Source organism: Rattus norvegicus, chromosome 20 (genome assembly GCF_036323735.1).
Source record: "Rattus norvegicus strain BN/NHsdMcwi chromosome 20, GRCr8, whole genome shotgun sequence".
Taxonomy (NCBI): domain Eukaryota; kingdom Metazoa; phylum Chordata; class Mammalia; order Rodentia; family Muridae; genus Rattus; species Rattus norvegicus.
Window position 1 is genome coordinate 24,511,955 of NC_086038.1, and position 17,194 is coordinate 24,529,148.

The window sequence follows — 17,194 nt, forward strand, 5'->3', positions numbered from 1 at the left end:
ATTAATGCATACTACCAAAGACACATAATAAAATATTTTAATATATCTTGTAATAGAAAAAGACCACCATTGCATAATAAGCTGATAAGACAGTTTACTGACTAAATATATTGTGGCTCTAAGACATGTCAAGCACTATTGTATCAAAATAACTGAGACACAGAAAGTGATCACTTAGAAGTCACATCTCAATATCAGACATCCTCATTTTCTCTCCTTTTTACTGGGTTTCTTAAATATACTTGTCCATCAAAAAAAAGTAGCCACTGAGGTGGCTACCTTCACAAAGAAAACCTACATTTTCCCATGCCACTGTGGTCTTAGACCCAGGTAAGTACAGCAGCATTAAGTGGAATAAGTAGGTTTGCAGAGAGAGGGGGGGGAGAGAGGGAGAGGGAGAGGGAGATTCATATGAAAATGAATCAAAAAAGGGTCAGAAGATTTAGGGGAGGAATTGGAGGGTAGATTTGACCAAAATATGATATATGCATATGGGAAATTCTCAATGAAAAAGAAAACATAAACAACCTCTTTCATCCCCTTAAAATAGAATCTTGGGGAATGGAAAAGGAAGTGTGTTTTAATAAGCTTTATTACAGCCACAACATGTGTAAATTCAAGGTAATAACTACACCATCAATAGCATAATACCCAAGGAATTGCCCTATGCAATTTGATTATCATGATTAGCATTTACCAAACTGTTCACCCCTTGGATAATATCTAATTGAGATGCAGTCAATGTACCTAATACAAACAAGGCAAATATTTTAAAGAATAATAATTACTTATAGAAAATGACAAACCACATAGGCCAAGTGTCATGCTTTGCCTTGGTATAGAGAACCATCAATTATTACTTATTAGACATAGTCCACAGAACCAAAACATTAATTTTAAATAGAAAGTGGAGATGATGAAGGCACGAGATCTCTCCCCACTGGTTGACTGAATTAGTTCTTCATAAACAGTTAATATGGGCAGTATTCAATATTAAAAAGCAGCATAGTTCTATGTATGCGATACCCACAGATGCTAAGCACTTTAAGACAGCAAGAGGACACAGGACTGAGGCTCGAGCTCTGGGTTCTGTGTTTCATCCCAGTACCACAGTCACAGACAAAGATGTAACTTAACACTCAGCCTAATATCTCTATTGTGTCCAGTGTACAGGTGAGAACACAGAAGCACAGAGAGCTAAGTAAGCTGCACAAGGTGATGCGGGCGGTCCATTCAGCAAGGAAGAGTCTGCATAGATGAATGGTTGCTCACCCCCTTCCTTCTAAGACAAAGGAAACTCAGGGGGTCCCACTCTAAAGACCAAGAGTGTGCTCTATACGGCTTCCCTACCCTAATCTATCAGAATGTTCACCAGAGCCACCTGTTCAAAGGAACTAGTGCTGGGTGAAGCATCAGAAGACAGACTTGTTCTGCCTGGGGGCTCTATGCCTCTTTGCCACATCCTGACCCATTTAAGTCTCAGGTCCTTCACCTTTGAAATGTAGATGGCAGAGGGTCCTACAGGCTGCAGATGTTGACTGATGAAGCAGGGTGAAGCCTACATTTAGAGGGCTTAGGAAGCACCCAATAAATATTATTAGTGCAATAAATAGGGGCAACATCAATAAACTATGGGCCCAATGATCTTGGGGTTCTAATACTAGCACTAAAAATGGTTTATTTCTCTTCTGATTTAAAAAAAAAAAAAAGCCCACAGCAACCAAAGCAAGCCATAACCCAGTCATAAACATTAAACCAATTATATCTTTTGTGAGAAAATCAGAAAACCCATTAGCCCTATTAATTTGTGAGTCATTAGTCATCCCCTCTATTGTAAAGCCGATGTAGTCCAGCATCCTGAGACACCTTGCATAATATAATCACTGTGACTCCAAGAGGTCAAACAGTGCAGGCTCTTAATGCAGCTTTGTGAAGAGCTCGATAATTCATTTTATAAATTTCAGTTCAAAGCCTACATTGAGGTTAAGAAAAATTGACATCCGATCTGTAAACTTAACGTCAAGCTCTAGACGGAAAAAAAAGAAAAAAGAAAAAGAAACTCTGGGAAGCACATGTTTGTCGATTAAGCAGCCGCAGACAGTTACAGGCGTTGCCAAATTGTAAAACAAGACTTGGATATCACGGAAAATGTTGCTAGTTATTGATTACGTTGACCATTCACTTCCTATTGAGCCACCCAAAAGAACCATTCATTTTCCAGCAGAGCCTGCTCATTTGCAAGATAAAAGAGAGCCAGCTCTGCACATGCCCATAGTGTTCCTCGCCACTGGGGGCAGCTTTACATAAGACTGCATTCACTGAAACCGAAGCAACAGTCCGAGCAGCTTTCAGAATGACAGTCTGCTGGAGTGAGCTGAGCGTGTGCGCGGAACCGGGCTCTCTTGCCTTCTGGGCTCCAACGCAGCTCCGTGGCTGAACTGGGTGCTCACCACCACGGGACCGCCGGGCTATGGAATACAGATGTGGCAGCACAGGTAGCCCCACGTTGCCTAGAGGAATACATCATGGGTTTTGAGAAGAAATTATAGGAGCCAGTTTTTTTTTTTAACACACACACACACACACACACACACACACACACACACACACACTGTAAAGATGCAAAGACGTAATATCCATGAAGATCCTATTACCTAGGAAGACTCGGATGTTTTGCTGTGAATGCGGTGTTGGGATTTATTTGTTCTTGGAGTGTTCTGCATGGCTGATAAAGAATAATGTTCCAAAATCGGTCCATCTCCCAAGGGGTCCAATTTTTCTTCCTGGGTGTCAGCGAGCCCTGACTCACTACACTGCAGCTGACAGGGGCTGTCATGCAGGCGGCCCCTAAGCCAAAGCAAAAGACCTAAGGACGACCTTTGAACAATACAAAGGATGGGTATGTTTTGATATTTTTCTTCTTTCCTTCTTTAAAAAAAAATTGAAAAAAATCCTCTAAGTCTATGTAATAATTCAGCTTTAATTGTTTTAAAGATTATCTTTCTCTGGTCTAAGACTATAAATTCAGTTACCAGTGGCTCCATTTCCTTGTTTAGCTGTTAGAAATATACAATATCCTTATATTACAAAGATGATATTTGATGCTAATGGTATCTAAATGTTTACATTTCTGAATATGAAAAGAGATGGTTAGCTTTACTTGGTTTAAAAAAATAGGCATTCGTTTTGGGGGGATAACTTTTCTAAGTTGTTTTTATTTCCAGGTTTCAATGTAATTAGGCTACTGCGCGGATCAGCTGTAGCGGTGGTCCTAGCCCCCACTGTCTTACTGACTATGCTTTCTTCTGCTGAAAGAGGATGCCCTAAGGGTTGTAGGTGCGAAGGCAAAATGGTCTACTGTGAGTCTCAGAAACTGCAGGAGATACCCTCAAGTATATCAGCCGGATGCTTGGGTTTATCCCTTCGCTACAACAGCCTCCAAAAACTTAAGTATAATCAATTTAAAGGGCTCAACCAGCTCACCTGGCTCTACCTTGACCATAACCATATCAGCAATATCGACGAGAATGCTTTCAATGGGATACGCAGACTCAAAGAGTTGATTCTGAGTTCCAACAGAATCTCCTATTTCCTTAACAACACCTTCAGACCTGTGACCAATCTACGGAACTTGGATCTGTCCTATAATCAGCTCCATTCTCTGGGATCTGAACAGTTCCGGGGCTTGAGGAAGCTGCTCAGTTTACACCTCCGCTCCAACTCACTGAGAACCATCCCGGTGCGGATTTTCCAAGACTGTCGCAACCTGGAACTTCTGGACCTGGGCTATAACAGGATCCGAAGTTTAGCCAGGAATGTCTTTGCTGGCATGATCAGACTCAAAGAGCTTCACCTGGAGCACAATCAATTTTCCAAGCTCAACCTGGCCCTTTTCCCAAGGTTGGTGAGCCTTCAGAACTTGTACATGCAGTGGAATAAAATCAGTGTCATAGGACAAACCATGTCCTGGACTTGGAGCTCCTTACAGAGACTTGACCTGTCGGGTAATGAGATCGAAGCCTTCAGTGGACCCAGTGTCTTCCAGTGTGTCCCCAATCTGCAACGCCTCAACCTGGATTCCAACAAGCTCACATTTATTGGTCAAGAGATTCTGGATTCTTGGATCTCTCTCAATGACATCAGCCTTGCTGGGAATATATGGGAATGCAGCAGGAATATCTGCTCCCTGGTGAACTGGCTGAAAAGTTTTAAAGGTCTGAGAGAGAATACAATTCTCTGCGCCAGTCCCAAAGAGCTGCAGGGGGTTAACGTGATCGATGCAGTGAAGAACTACAGCATCTGTGGCAAGAGCACTACCACAGAGAGGTTTGACCTGGCCAGGGCCCTCCCCAAACCCACGTTTAAGCCCAAGCTCCCCAGGCCTAAGCACGAGAGCAAGCCTCCGCTGCCCCCCACGGTGGGAGCTAGCGAGCCCAGCCCAGAGACAGATGTGGACACGGAGCACATCTCCTTCCATAAGATCATCGCGGGCAGCGTGGCCCTTTTCCTGTCGGTGCTGGTCATCCTCTTGGTTATGTACGTGTCCTGGAAGCGGTACCCCGCCAGCATGAAGCAGCTGCAGCAGCGCTCCCTCATGCGAAGGCACCGGAAGAAGAAACGGCAATCGCTCAAGCAAATGACTCCAGGCACCCAGGAATTTTATGTAGATTATAAACCCACCAACACGGAGACCAGCGAGATGCTGCTGAACGGAACCGGACCCTGCACCTATAGCAAATCAGGCTCCAGGGAATGTGAGGTATGAACCATTGCGATTTAAAAAAAAAAGAAAGAAAAAGAAAGAAAGAAAAAAGAAACACAGAGAGAGTGCGCTCTTAAAAGCTGGGAAATAAGGGGTACTTTATTGAACTCTGCTGTCTGTCAAGGGAACACGGTGCCCCGCCCCTCCCCCTCCTTCTCACTGTGCTGGCAAGGGCCATCCCTGCCCCTTAGAGTGTGTTCATAATACTGGTCGTTTTCCTCCCATAAATAATAAGTCCTTTGAAATTTAAATACCACAATCAATGTGAAGCTGGAACTCAGGCTTAACACCGTGCCTCGTGTATAAGAAAACCCTTTAAGGATCTCTTTAACATTACGTTTGTTTCCAGATAAAAACTTGTATTCCCATGATCCTCACACTGGCTCTTCTCCATCTAAGAGGCTCAAAGCTCCAGCTTATGGTGGTTCGCAGTTTAGCAAACCCGGGGGGTGGAGTTGGGGGGAGTGATCCCGGGACCTTGGAGGGTTGAATAAATTTGAGATGACTGGATTATGGCACACTGTAGAGAGTGGGGATGAGAAACAATGCCTGCCTTATCAAAGAAAAATCCCAGAAAACTATCCACAGAGGGTGGCGGGTTAAAGCAGATCCCTGAGCAGTTTCCAGGGGTTCAGAAATTACAGCAAGCCAAGCACAAAGCACAGGGACGGGACGGGTGTCAAAGGGTTAAGATGCCCAAAGCAGATGGCCGCCAAACACAAGGAGACCCCTGAGAACACAAAGTTTGAGCCTTGCAGCCTCATCTGGATCCCTGTGGCTGCAGAATAAAACTAAAGGGGTCACTGTCGGTTTCCTTCAGGCTGTGTGTCCCCTAAACATGTTGATTCATTACACAACCAAGTCGTTAAATAGGCACATCCATCCGAGGAAGCAGATAGTCCACACTGGAAGTGAGGGAGTTTTCAGAGATGAGGTTTGCTAGGGTAAGGCACTCTCTCAGAGACCTGTAAGCTTGGACCTCACTAGGATGTGTTCTTTTCCAAGAACCCAGTGTAAGTTCATAGAATCCTGAGCCCTGAGCTGTTCTGTTCAGGGCTTGTGAGGCTGTCCTGTATGTCCTGTGATGTGTTCTACACAAACCAGACCCCTAATGACTGACGCTTCATTCAGATGTCGGAACACTGCTTCCCCAACACCATCCTTAAAAAGGATGCTCCTGGTAACACCTTGGCACATCGAGCCTGGAGGGGGAAATTAAAGAGACGGACACTGTGACAGTTTGTCTTTGCCCTGCTGTTGTTGACATCGCTGTGTCTCTGTGTTCATCTGTATTGTAACTCATCCATCAGTGTGATTCTGTACAGAACCGGCTTGGCAGCCTGCAAGCTGCATGCATGTTTTTAATGTCATTGGTGAAAGTCTGTGACTGCAGCGTGGATTCACGCCCTCTGTATTTATGGGGTTTCAGAGAAATATATTTATTCTTGTCACCCCCTTTTGTCCTCTCGGATGAGCAGTTTTAGTGTGGGAGCAGACCGTCACAATTTTGATTTTTGCACTAAGGATGGTCCACCTTATGACTAGCCCCACATCTCTGAGCACATCCCTAGTCTTCCGAAACAGTTGCTGCAAAATAATAATAATAATAATAATAATAATAATAATAATAGCAACGAAAAAGTTAATGGCTATTTCTTACTAGCATTTTTTTACAGTGTGGAGGTCTTCCATAGGCTGAAAGGGAAAAATCTAGACAAGTCAACATGAAGTATGATAACCGCAGGGGATCCAGATTATTAAAACCATACTTCTATTAGCAATAAGGAGAAGCAGCGTTTCGAGGGGATCTATCAAGGTGCTTTGATGAGACCAGGCAGTAGCTCAGAAAAGTGTCACAAGTGCACTGTCTTTATCCATGACTAACCATGGAGTATGCAGTTATTAAGGCCAAATGGCCACAGAGCCCCAGTGGATTAGTAATGCAGACACATCTTACAGTATCACGGGCTGGGTGACCAAATCCACTGAGGTGCTCCTCACTGACATTGTAACTTTGCATTTTTTCTATGCTATCAGTAAATACATATTCCATCTAAAAAAAATTTCCTTCCTTTGGTCAGCCTCATTTTTACTGTACTGTGAAGATAACTGTAATAATTAAATGCACTGTTGAGATGGAGAAGAAAAGGCCTGTTTCTATTCTATTCCACTCTATTCCTCTACTTAATCCTCTGCTTGATTTACCATGGGAACAAATAGGTCTAGTCAAGGCAAAGCAACACATGTTTGTGCAAACACACACAAGCACACACATGAATGTATATATATATACATACATTCATATACATATATTCAAGTTATCAGTGCTGTGGTGCCATTGGGATAGGGAAAAACCTGTTTGCTGTGTTGAAAAGTATGCCTAAGGCTCAGAACCACTTGGTGTGTGGAACCAGTAGAAGATTAAATGAATGAACAGTATTTTGAAGGCTGTTCAGTTTTAATGCCTTAAGAGATTTACTGACTGGGAAGACACCAGACAAAATGCCTTAGACTGAATAACAAAACACATCTTGATTCAGGGCATGAAACGGCAGGGGGAAAAGTTTGAAACACATGTGTCTCCTTGGTTAAGGACTCTTCTCCAGCTGTCAGAGTGCCTTGAGAACCAATTTGTGCCTCCTATGGCTAGAGTTGTTTCTGCACCTTTGTGTCACCCAGGAAAGCCAGGTGGCAAGTGTCCTCCTGATCAGAAATTACTGTCCTGTATCTGCCCCGTGGCACTTGCAGTCTGTAACCGTGGATCTAGTTTTAATACGAGTATTTAAAGCACACTGCATATTAGAGAAGAATCCTTGGCTATTCATTTCTTCTTCTATCGCAATTTTACGTTAACTGGTCGCTTTCCCCTCTGAGGGGAAAATAGTTAAGGGAGCATTCTGACCTGTTGAACTGCTCTGTTGGAGACCCATGGATGCCGGAGTCTCTCTGCCTTAAATGCTTTCTCAAAACAGAGAGGAAATGGAGTTCCTTCTTTTAAACTGAACGTTTGTGATTTGTGTGTCGCGTTTCTTTCTCCTTTATTTATTAACCCCAGTACACACTGTGCCAAAGCAAGCATGCTCCGAGCTAGAGACTTTTAAGCAATGTTATGCAAGATATATTCATTTTACGTGACTCTGTACCTTCCAAGGATGTTGACGTGCCCTCTTTCTAAAGATTTTAACCGTCTCCCCCACCCCCCGCCCTTTTTTTTCTTTTTAAACTTGGTTTGGTGAGTCAACTATCTAAGCAGAGAGTGGCAATGCTGATTTCCATAGAGTGGCACTGACCTCTAGTGGATAGTCTAAGTAACTACATCTGTTCGCACATTTTAGCATCTTGGTTTTGTCTTTTGTGAACCTATTGGCAGCATAGGTTTCTCTGTGCATCATATTTATTGTTAACTTTGATGTGAGGTATAATGATCATCCATATTATCAAAGATATAAGTGCCTACTTATTTTCTCAGTGGTAACAGAAAGAAAAGATATAAAATTGGTATCGAGAGCTAGAAATAAGTACCAGAAGTCACAGAGCAAGCAGCAACGCAATAGAAATAGATAAGAAACGCTTTAAGCGTCTGAACTACTCAACGATATTAGCTCAAGTGGTCTGTAATGTTTTCATTAAAAGTGTTACTATTTTTTGTGGTCAGGATTCTGAAATAGAGTGTAACAGGGGAACCAGATCCCTGCGTTGCTGTTGAGAGAGAGAATTGAATCAGGACCAACTCTTGCTTATGGCGCAGCTATGCATGGAAGGAGGCCTCCTCCTCGGCATGAGAACTGTTCTCCAGTTTGTCGACCATGTCAGTGACCTGTGCTTCGCCCCCCACCCTACCCCGCCCCGGGGCTTTCTCCCTCCTTCCTCCTCTGCTGCTAGCTAAACAGTGGTGCTCTTAGCCTCTCTGACAAGGATGTTACAGTCTAAGAGGCGCTGATTCATGGATAATGAAATTATGCTCTCCTTCTGGGGAAGGGGAAAGCAGCGTCACACTCACAGCTCTGGCAAGGGATGTCAGGATGCTGTAGGTGTGCCAAGCGTCTCTTTCTTTGTCATTTACCAATATGAGAACACAAATTGCTTGTTTAAAATGTGGATTAGACTAGCATCAGATAGGAGTGGATAGCCCATTCAAGCTGGAGACAGAATAAGTCCCATACACAGCAAGTGAGATTTGAGCCATGCAAAATGAAAAATTCAAAAGCCAAGTGGTTCCCCCCCTCATCCTCCCACCCCACCCCACTCCCCAGCTCAGGGTTCTAATCGAGATCTAGATCTGTAGCAAACCCCTGGCATCTTACTATCCTCATACTCTCTTTTCCATGTGTATTAAAAGAATAATAATAAACAAAGAGCATTTGGGACAAACCATATGCAGGAAAATACTACCAGCAAAACTGAATAACGTTGTAAGAGAAACAGGATGCGTGGGTATTAAATACTGTGTGGTAAAAGCCTCTTCGAAGCTAATCAAATGCCATCACCCTAGACACACAAGGAGAAATCACAATGTCCTCAGCCACAGCAGTCAAATGAACTGGACCTGATTTTCACTCAACCTCCAAAATCATTGGTGATTTGGAATTATCAGATAGACTACCGTAAAAATACCACAAAAAGGAAACTAAAAGTTAATTGTGTTTCACTCGAGGGAAAAATATCACAGCTGTGCATGACAGACTAGAAGCCCTAGAAATTAAGACTCAATTCTGTTCTCTCTCTCTCTCTGACACTTGCTAAGTCGACTCAGGTACATTTCTCAGCTTCTCAAAATCTGAAAACACCCACGCAATATACTAGTTTACACTAATGGCTGCTCACGGCTGTCAGGAAAGTGAGTGTGAAAAGTTTTGTTTTTTTTTTTTTATAAAGTGGTCCTTCCCTCTGTGTGTGTGTGTGTGTGTGTGTGTGTGTGTGTGTGTGTGTGTGTGTGTGTGTTTAAAATATCACATAGTAAGATATTCTACTGTGCTTGCTTCTGCCCTGTCTTTGGTACAGGTCAAAAGAAAAATCATTTTGTATCAGGGAGTCTAGAACTTTTGACTCCTACAAAGATTAAGATCCTTCATCTCGGGTTTTCTTATGTCCATCTTGAGGAAGAATAAAGACGTAAGATTTTATTAATAATCATGTATATGTGGATATGGTATATGCCATATATATGATAAATGTAGCAGTACCAACCAGAGAACACTGAAGCAAAAACTTATCAGACTAAATAAATTTTTGATCTGTACCTCAAGTCAGCCAGAGGCTTTCCTTGTTGATTCAGCTTGCCTCCCTCCCTTGAGCATCATGGATTCGGTTGACTTTACACTGACAAATAAGCTCGGCTGGCAAGGTGGCCCTGCCTCTGGGAAGCACTAGAATGGACCATATGTGTTCTGCAAGCTTAACACCTCCTGCCACCACGTGGGTCACGGGCATCGAAATCAAGGCTTTCATCCTTCACAACCTGATGGAGGCTTGGAACCCCTAGGGCCAGAATCAGTTTGCCTTCACTAGTAACTATGAGCACTGGCAGCCAGTGGGCTATCAAAAAGAGGCATAAAGAACAAGAGATTTCTCTTATTCCTTTTATTTCTTTAATTCCTTTTATTATTATAGCAGGTAATTAATCAGATAAAGACCACAATCCTACTTCCCACCTCCCTGAGTATGTGGTTAATGAATGTGGAAATGGTCTCTTTGCTAACTGGGTTCCTGGAACATCTAGAGAGCAGAGAGAAGATGCAGGGGTTTTAAAGGAATTTTTGTTGGCCTCACTTCCTAGGATGACAGAAGATGGGGCTCTCTAGGTCACAACAGAAGACTGTCAGAGAGTATACTAGAACCACTGTCTAAAAGCAGGGGATTCTGGGACTGGCATGACCCATCTCAGGATAGGCCAGAGAAGTTTCTTTTGTCTTGTCCTTCCCAGCAAGTTCTGAAGTAGAAATGAATCATTTCCCGACAAATTTCTGCATTTTCCTACTATTTTGGGGAGGCCCTCTACTCCCTAAAAGATATTATCTTTGCTTCTGTTGCTCCACTCAGAAACTGTAATTCCATTTGTGCAAAAAAGCCCATTATTGTGAAATTACATTCACAAAACCTGTTTATAGCATATACACCATCTCATGGATGGGAGAGAGTACCAATTACCCAATAGAAAATGTATTTACATTAAAAATTATAACATAAAGGAAATGAAAGGCCAACTGACCCTTCTATCTTTGTTCTTAAACCTGCTAGATGTTTCTATAGTGTTTTATGATTTTCAGTGGGGAAAAAATGAGATGATACAATTGAATTACTAATCTTGCAAATACTAACACCCATTGCCTACGCAATTAGCTAACTCAGGACAAGCAGTAAGGGACCTTAGGCATGGAAGGCATCACCTGTATTTCATCAATTAGGAGCATCAATAATCAAGAGTTTTGTCTTCTCAAGGATGAAATGGGTTTTTTGGCATTGCATGTTGAACATTAAAGAAAAGATTACACACATTCGGCAAAGGCAGTTTTTGTTGAAGACTCATTGCCTCCGGTATCCACTTCCCATCCAAAAGCACAAGGCTCTGTTTAAACATAAATCCTTACTCAGCATTCTTGCGGTTGCAGCTTATTGATGAACTGGAGAGACCCATCGGGCAGTGGGTGTCAAGCACAAGGATATTAGCCTCTTGTGGATTATTGTGGCTTCACCGGACTGTTTCACTTACAGTTTTCCTTGCTGTTCCTATTGATCTCTCTCACAATTTTCTCTCCTTGAATGCAAGTAATCAGAACGTCAGAAAGAGCATTAAAGGAACCAGTGTATATCACGTACTGTTGGACAAATGCGGTAGCCGTAGAGACTGGTAGAAGTGATAGGCTACTCTCCAATGGTAATAACACAAATGACCTCTTTAGGGTCGCCATCAACTTGGGGAAGGCTTTTGTCCAACTTGCACAGCAATGTAAAAGATAGGGCATGAGTATTTTGTTTGAGTTTGTCTGCCTTATGCTCATTGGAAATCAAAGCAACATCTGTGCCTTGGGAGTTAACTAGAGGACTTAAAAGTGGGTGATATGGCAGGAGACATATTGTAAATGTATTTTGGCCTTTCACTTAACCTGTCATTTGGTAGACGATGATGCTAAAATATACATATCCTATAGATCCATATCTTATACCTGTGCTGCCTTATAGGACTTCCCTAAAGTAACTCCTGCCCCATTCAAATGAGGCATCGTAACGCAAGCAACCCTCCCTTTGGTCCTCCTCAGTACATGATTTCCAATGATCTGCTCGTGAGATTTCTGTCTCCTAATGAAATGTTAACCTGCTAGTCATGGACGGAGCCCAGCCTCCGGCATCTACTCCACCCCCCTTTCATACCATTAAAAGGCACCATGCATTTAATCCTACGTTGTTGTTTATAGGTAGGATTGAGTAGTAAAATGTAAATTTCTACATATACTTTAATGGGCTCTACTCTGCTCATTTTTATTATGCAACACACTTTGATGCGTGGGGTCTTTATTAGTTTACAGTAAAATGCAAAAGCATGGAGGTAGTGATAAATCAAAAGGGAAAGGTCATGGTAGATTTTTTAAAAACTCTTTACAGACTCTTATTGCATATTTAATTTAAAACGTTGACTCCAGCGATGGACATTCTATGCCTTACTCTCTTGACTACTTACTAACTTGCCCTCCGAGGCTATCACTGGAATCTTGAATCCGACTTTCGCATTTCCTCTTCTCTCCTGCTCTAGAGGTTTTGTTTTGCTCTGTCTGTGGCATGACTGAAATGTTCTAGGAGCCTGGGCTCCTCTCTCAGTGAAACCTAGAGTCAGGTGTGGTTATCTACCTCCGGGCTTCTAGGCCTCCTGTGACTTTCACCATTTTCAAAGGTCATCTATACTGAATTCCCTCTGCCCAGGGGCTCTACACGCCTGACTGAAAGTCTCTTCCCAGGTCCAGGGCAAATGTTCCATCCAAGGATCCAAGAACTCTTCCTTTTACAAAGAGAAAATCTCCTGCCTTAGCTAAGGGTAGGACGTGTGTGCTTGGAATAGCCATGAGGAAAGGACTGAGGAAAATGTTTCAGGGAGCAAAAAGCTATTCAAACAGCCCTTATATCATCCTTCCTGGAGCCGTCATTGTGGTCCAAGGCAAGGTACATCATCCATCCCCTCCCGTTGAGTTCGAGAAACTCATTCACTCATTCATTCATAGTTACCATGTTATGCCTCCTTCTCTCTCCTCCAAGCCCCTCCCTGAAGAAGTGGCTTGTGTCCTAGGAGGAACAGTGATGTTCTCCTTTCCTCGTGCGCCCTAATATCTAAGTACCCTCATGTATCCTAACGCTCATGTTCCAGTACAGTTTTAGTTAGAAGGAGATTTCCATTAAACTCAAAGGGAAGGCGCTAAGCTGCAAAATGAGTTCAGATATATCTTGGCACGTGTCTGTTACTGAAGCCATGTGTGACAACAGTCCTCAGCCTTCAAAGGAAGCCAAGCTATCTCTCCACCTTCATGCTGAGACCCTTCCCCATCCCTGATATAGGGTTCTTGAAGCATCAGATGTTTTGTTGCCTCTGTGCTCCTTCATTCTCAGATCCAAAAGCCATCTCAGCCCTTGTAGGATGCAGCCAATTCTGCCCCTACTCACCCTCCACCCTCCCTGGTCTCACTATCCCCCCTTTCCTGTCCTTTAAACCTGTGACAGAAACTATGTCACAGGCTGTTCCATGGTTGAGTTCTTAAAACACTGGTTTTAGGCTTCTGAGCAAACAAGATTTCTTTCCTTAGTTCTTCTAGTGTTGTTTGGTACAGACACTTCTGGCCATTGTGATAAAGTTACTGTGACAAACAACCCAGAGCAGACCTATGAATTCTTTGGAAGCTTTTTTGCATCAGTCTAATGTTTATTATATAATATGTTATATATAATACATAATATTATATATTATATCATATATTATATATCATATATCACATCCTATTCTGCATTTAATATTCCCATTTTATCACTGAGGCAATTTCAAAAACTATTCTTTAAAATAAGTAGAGTATATAGGCAATTATATTCAGATATAAAAATTGTTTCAATGCTGGCAATGGTCTGACAGTGGCTTTTGCTTATGATAGTCCTCAGGACTGTCGATGTTTTCCAGGGCACTTGAAAAACAGCTTTTAAAGAACCAAGGAATAGCATTTTATTTAAATCACTGCACTTTGTTTCAGTGATCTCAGAGGACCCTGGCATCTCTTGGAGCACCTGTTCCTGGAAAGGTCCTTTCATCTTGAGTTTCGATGGCTATTTATCTTGGGTGCTGTGTGCTTGCTGCTTTGGGCACATTCTGAGGCCTCACCTCTCTGCCTCTCTTCCTGCTCAGGGTGGGGGTCACCCTGCCATCTCCCTAGGAGCTAGGCTGCAGGTCTGCAATTCTCTGATCACACACATCTCCAGCAAACTACTATTGGAACCTCCAAATTTCAAAGACTTGTGGTGGTACATTCATCTTTCTCTTCATCTCATGAAATAAAAATCAAGTATGCAGAAAGCATACAAATCACATGGAACCAAAAGCTACCCATGGGAGTATCCCCTCCATGCCTCCATCCCTCCATGCCTCCATCCCTCCACCCCTCCATCCCTCCATCCCTCCATCCCTCCATCCCTCCATCCCTCCATGCCTCCATCCCTCCATCCCTCCATCCCTCCACCCCTCCATCCCTCCATGCCTCCATCCCTCCATCCCTCCATCCCTCCATGCCTCCGTCCCTCCATCCCTCCACCCCTCCATCCCTCCATCCCTCCATCCCTCCATCCCTCCATGCCTCCATCCCTCCATCCCTCCATCCCTCCATCCCTCCACCCCTCCATCCCTCCATCCCTCCATCCCTCCATCCCTCCATCCCTCCACCCCTCCATGCCTCCATCCCTCCATGCCTCCACCCCTCCATGCCTCCATCCCTCCATCCCTCCATCCCTCCATCCCTCCATGCCTCCACCCCTCCATGCCTCCATCCCTCCACCCCTCCACCCCTCCATCCCTCCATCCCTCCATCCCTCCATCCCTCCATCCCTCCGTCCCTCCATCCCTCCATCCCTCCGTCCCTCCATCCCTCCATGCCTCCATGCCTCCATGCCTCCATCCCTCCGTCCCCAACTCCTTTCTCCTGAGTGCCTTCTCTCTCATCTCCACAGTGGGTTCTTCCTTTCGTCTCTCTATCCAACTTTTATTTATAAGCTTATCTACAAGACTTGAACACGTACCTTCAGATCATAATAAAGGGAAAACAGTAATGATGTTTAATCTCTTAGCAAACCAATAATTAAAATGATACAGTCTAATAATTTAATGAAATAGAGAGTAAAATATTCTAGCTGCATTCGAGTTCTTTGAGGCTCTAAATGAAAAACTATAATTTTGTAAATTGCAGCTTGATTCAGAGTAGAAACCACATGCTCTCTAGTCTGTGTTTAAGCCACATCTTAGCTATGGTTTGGAAGGTAGGGCAGACTTGGCCTATTATTTTACATGTGAGGAGGTGCTCAGGTTGGGGACAGTGGTAAAGGTTGCCATCCACAGAACAGACTGGTCTTCGAGATATTTGTCATAGGAGGATACCAATGAGACCTTCCCATTCTTTGTAAACAAGGCCACAGAGATCTCCAAGAGCTCCACAGTATGAATTCATGCTGTCTGTAATTCTAAGCTAGCCTAATTTTAAATCGTCTTCTAATAACAATCTCTCTTTGTCCATCTCGTCCTATCAGCCCGAAGGTTCCACCACAATCAGTTCTTCCCATTTTAATACATGTCCTCTTGCTTCAGACAGCTCCAGTGGCTACATTATCACTCTTTCCAGTTCTTACAGACTTTTACATCCACATAGGAAAGGTGGGGTTTTATAACGGTTTTTCTTCTCAGTAATGAACCATACTTGGACTAACTCATGAAGAGTGCCTCTGTAAAGACTGAATTCAGGCATACATTATTCTGAATTCTGCCTTAACATCATTCCAACTAGCAAATCTGCATGAAATATCAAGCGATTGAATGAAGGAACCAGGTGATTATTTAACCTGTCGCCAATCATAGAGGCAAGAGATAATCTGGAAATATTCAGCAACCTTCCAGAGAGGCCTTCAAATCATTCCCCAGAGGTCAGATTTGTATACTACACCGCTACCCACAACTGTCGCCTTCGATTCCTCTGAAGACCCAGCAGCACATTGTGCAAAAGTGTTGAATGGTTAACTCATTCCCATTGTTGGCTGAGTTCACAGTGGCCCACTGATGAATCTACACACGGGGAGGAAACCCTGTCTGATCTTTTATTCATATTTCAATTGTTGCCAAGTGCAGATGTCATCTCTGGTGATCAGACAAAACAACTTAGGTTTCTAAGTGCCCCTGTGCACACCAGGGAAGACATGCTGACTGCTGCAGGGCCTTAGTGCCAAGTGCTGTAAAGAATGCAGCCGAGCTTGCTCCTGGGTTTTAGAGTTCATTCTCCACCTGTAACTTAACGGGGAGAAAAAAGAGAAAGAAATGGCCCAACACTCTTCAAGAGCACAGAGGAAAGGCCATTTAAGAAAAAGAAGTCCTCTGTGTATACAGGGAGGTGCTTCACAAGGCAGACAGCTACAGCACAGTAGAGACAACATTTCCTCAGCTGATTCAGTTCATTAAAATGCACAGTTACAACAGGCTTCCTTAGAGCCTGCAGCTGAATGACCGAAGTCTCCATTTACTCCAATGTCACCCAGAACGCGATGAGTCAAACATACAGCCCAAACACAATTCAACTCGCTAAAACCCAGCCCTGGAAACACCAAATACATTTCTTGGGCACATTTTAAAAGATGCCAGCGCGATTTACGACAGAAGGGGAGAAGACATTTGCAGGCAGGCAGGCAGGCAGGCAACAGCAGGAGACTATCTTAGCTTGCTCTCAGAGTGGTTTTAAATATAATTGTCCAAAAGGTGAGGGTCCATTCTGATACAAGGACACTCCCCTCTTTATCTCCAAATGTATGGAATTTGCATCTGACAGACAGCCTCTATCGGCTTGGAGGATTTATGAGTTATATGAAAACTCAGAGGCCACAAAATCTATTTGTCAAATAAACTGCAGAACGCAGTGTCAGCCTGCAAAGCTCATTTGCAGACCTCAGGATGAGCCGGGGAGGAGGGGCGCTAACAGCTGCAGCCTTCACTGCACTGGCCTGTGCCAGCCAGAATTCAAGCAGAGTGAGTCAGAGTATGGCTCAGAGAGGGGGCTGGCGAGTGAAATTAAGAGGGGGGGTGAAAGTTAAAAAGACAGAAGTGGTTTTAAGGTGTAAGTAAGTCTGAAACCAGTCCATCGATGTTGGCAGAGTCACATCCGCATGGGTGAGACCTGTATAATTTTAAAGGTATTCCAATTCAGTCTCAGCATGGAA

At 43.5% G+C, this 17,194-nt stretch overlaps 2 protein-coding genes across 9 annotated transcripts in view; one reads left to right on the forward strand and one right to left on the reverse strand.

Moving 5' to 3' along the window:
* Ctnna3 (catenin alpha 3) overlaps window positions 1-17,194 on the reverse strand; it is a 1,585,684-nt gene that overhangs the window by 898,939 nt on the left and 669,551 nt on the right. The gene's annotated exons all lie outside the window — the stretch shown is intronic.
* The window catches only part of Lrrtm3 (leucine rich repeat transmembrane neuronal 3), a 174,019-nt gene continuing 159,174 nt past the window's right edge, over window positions 2,350-17,194 (forward strand). The window contains 2 exon segments of the mRNA NM_001106387.2: window positions 2,350-2,899; window positions 3,225-4,759. Of these exon segments, the coding sequence (NP_001099857.1) occupies window positions 2,896-2,899; window positions 3,225-4,759 (1,539 nt within the window). The 5' untranslated portion in view covers window positions 2,350-2,895.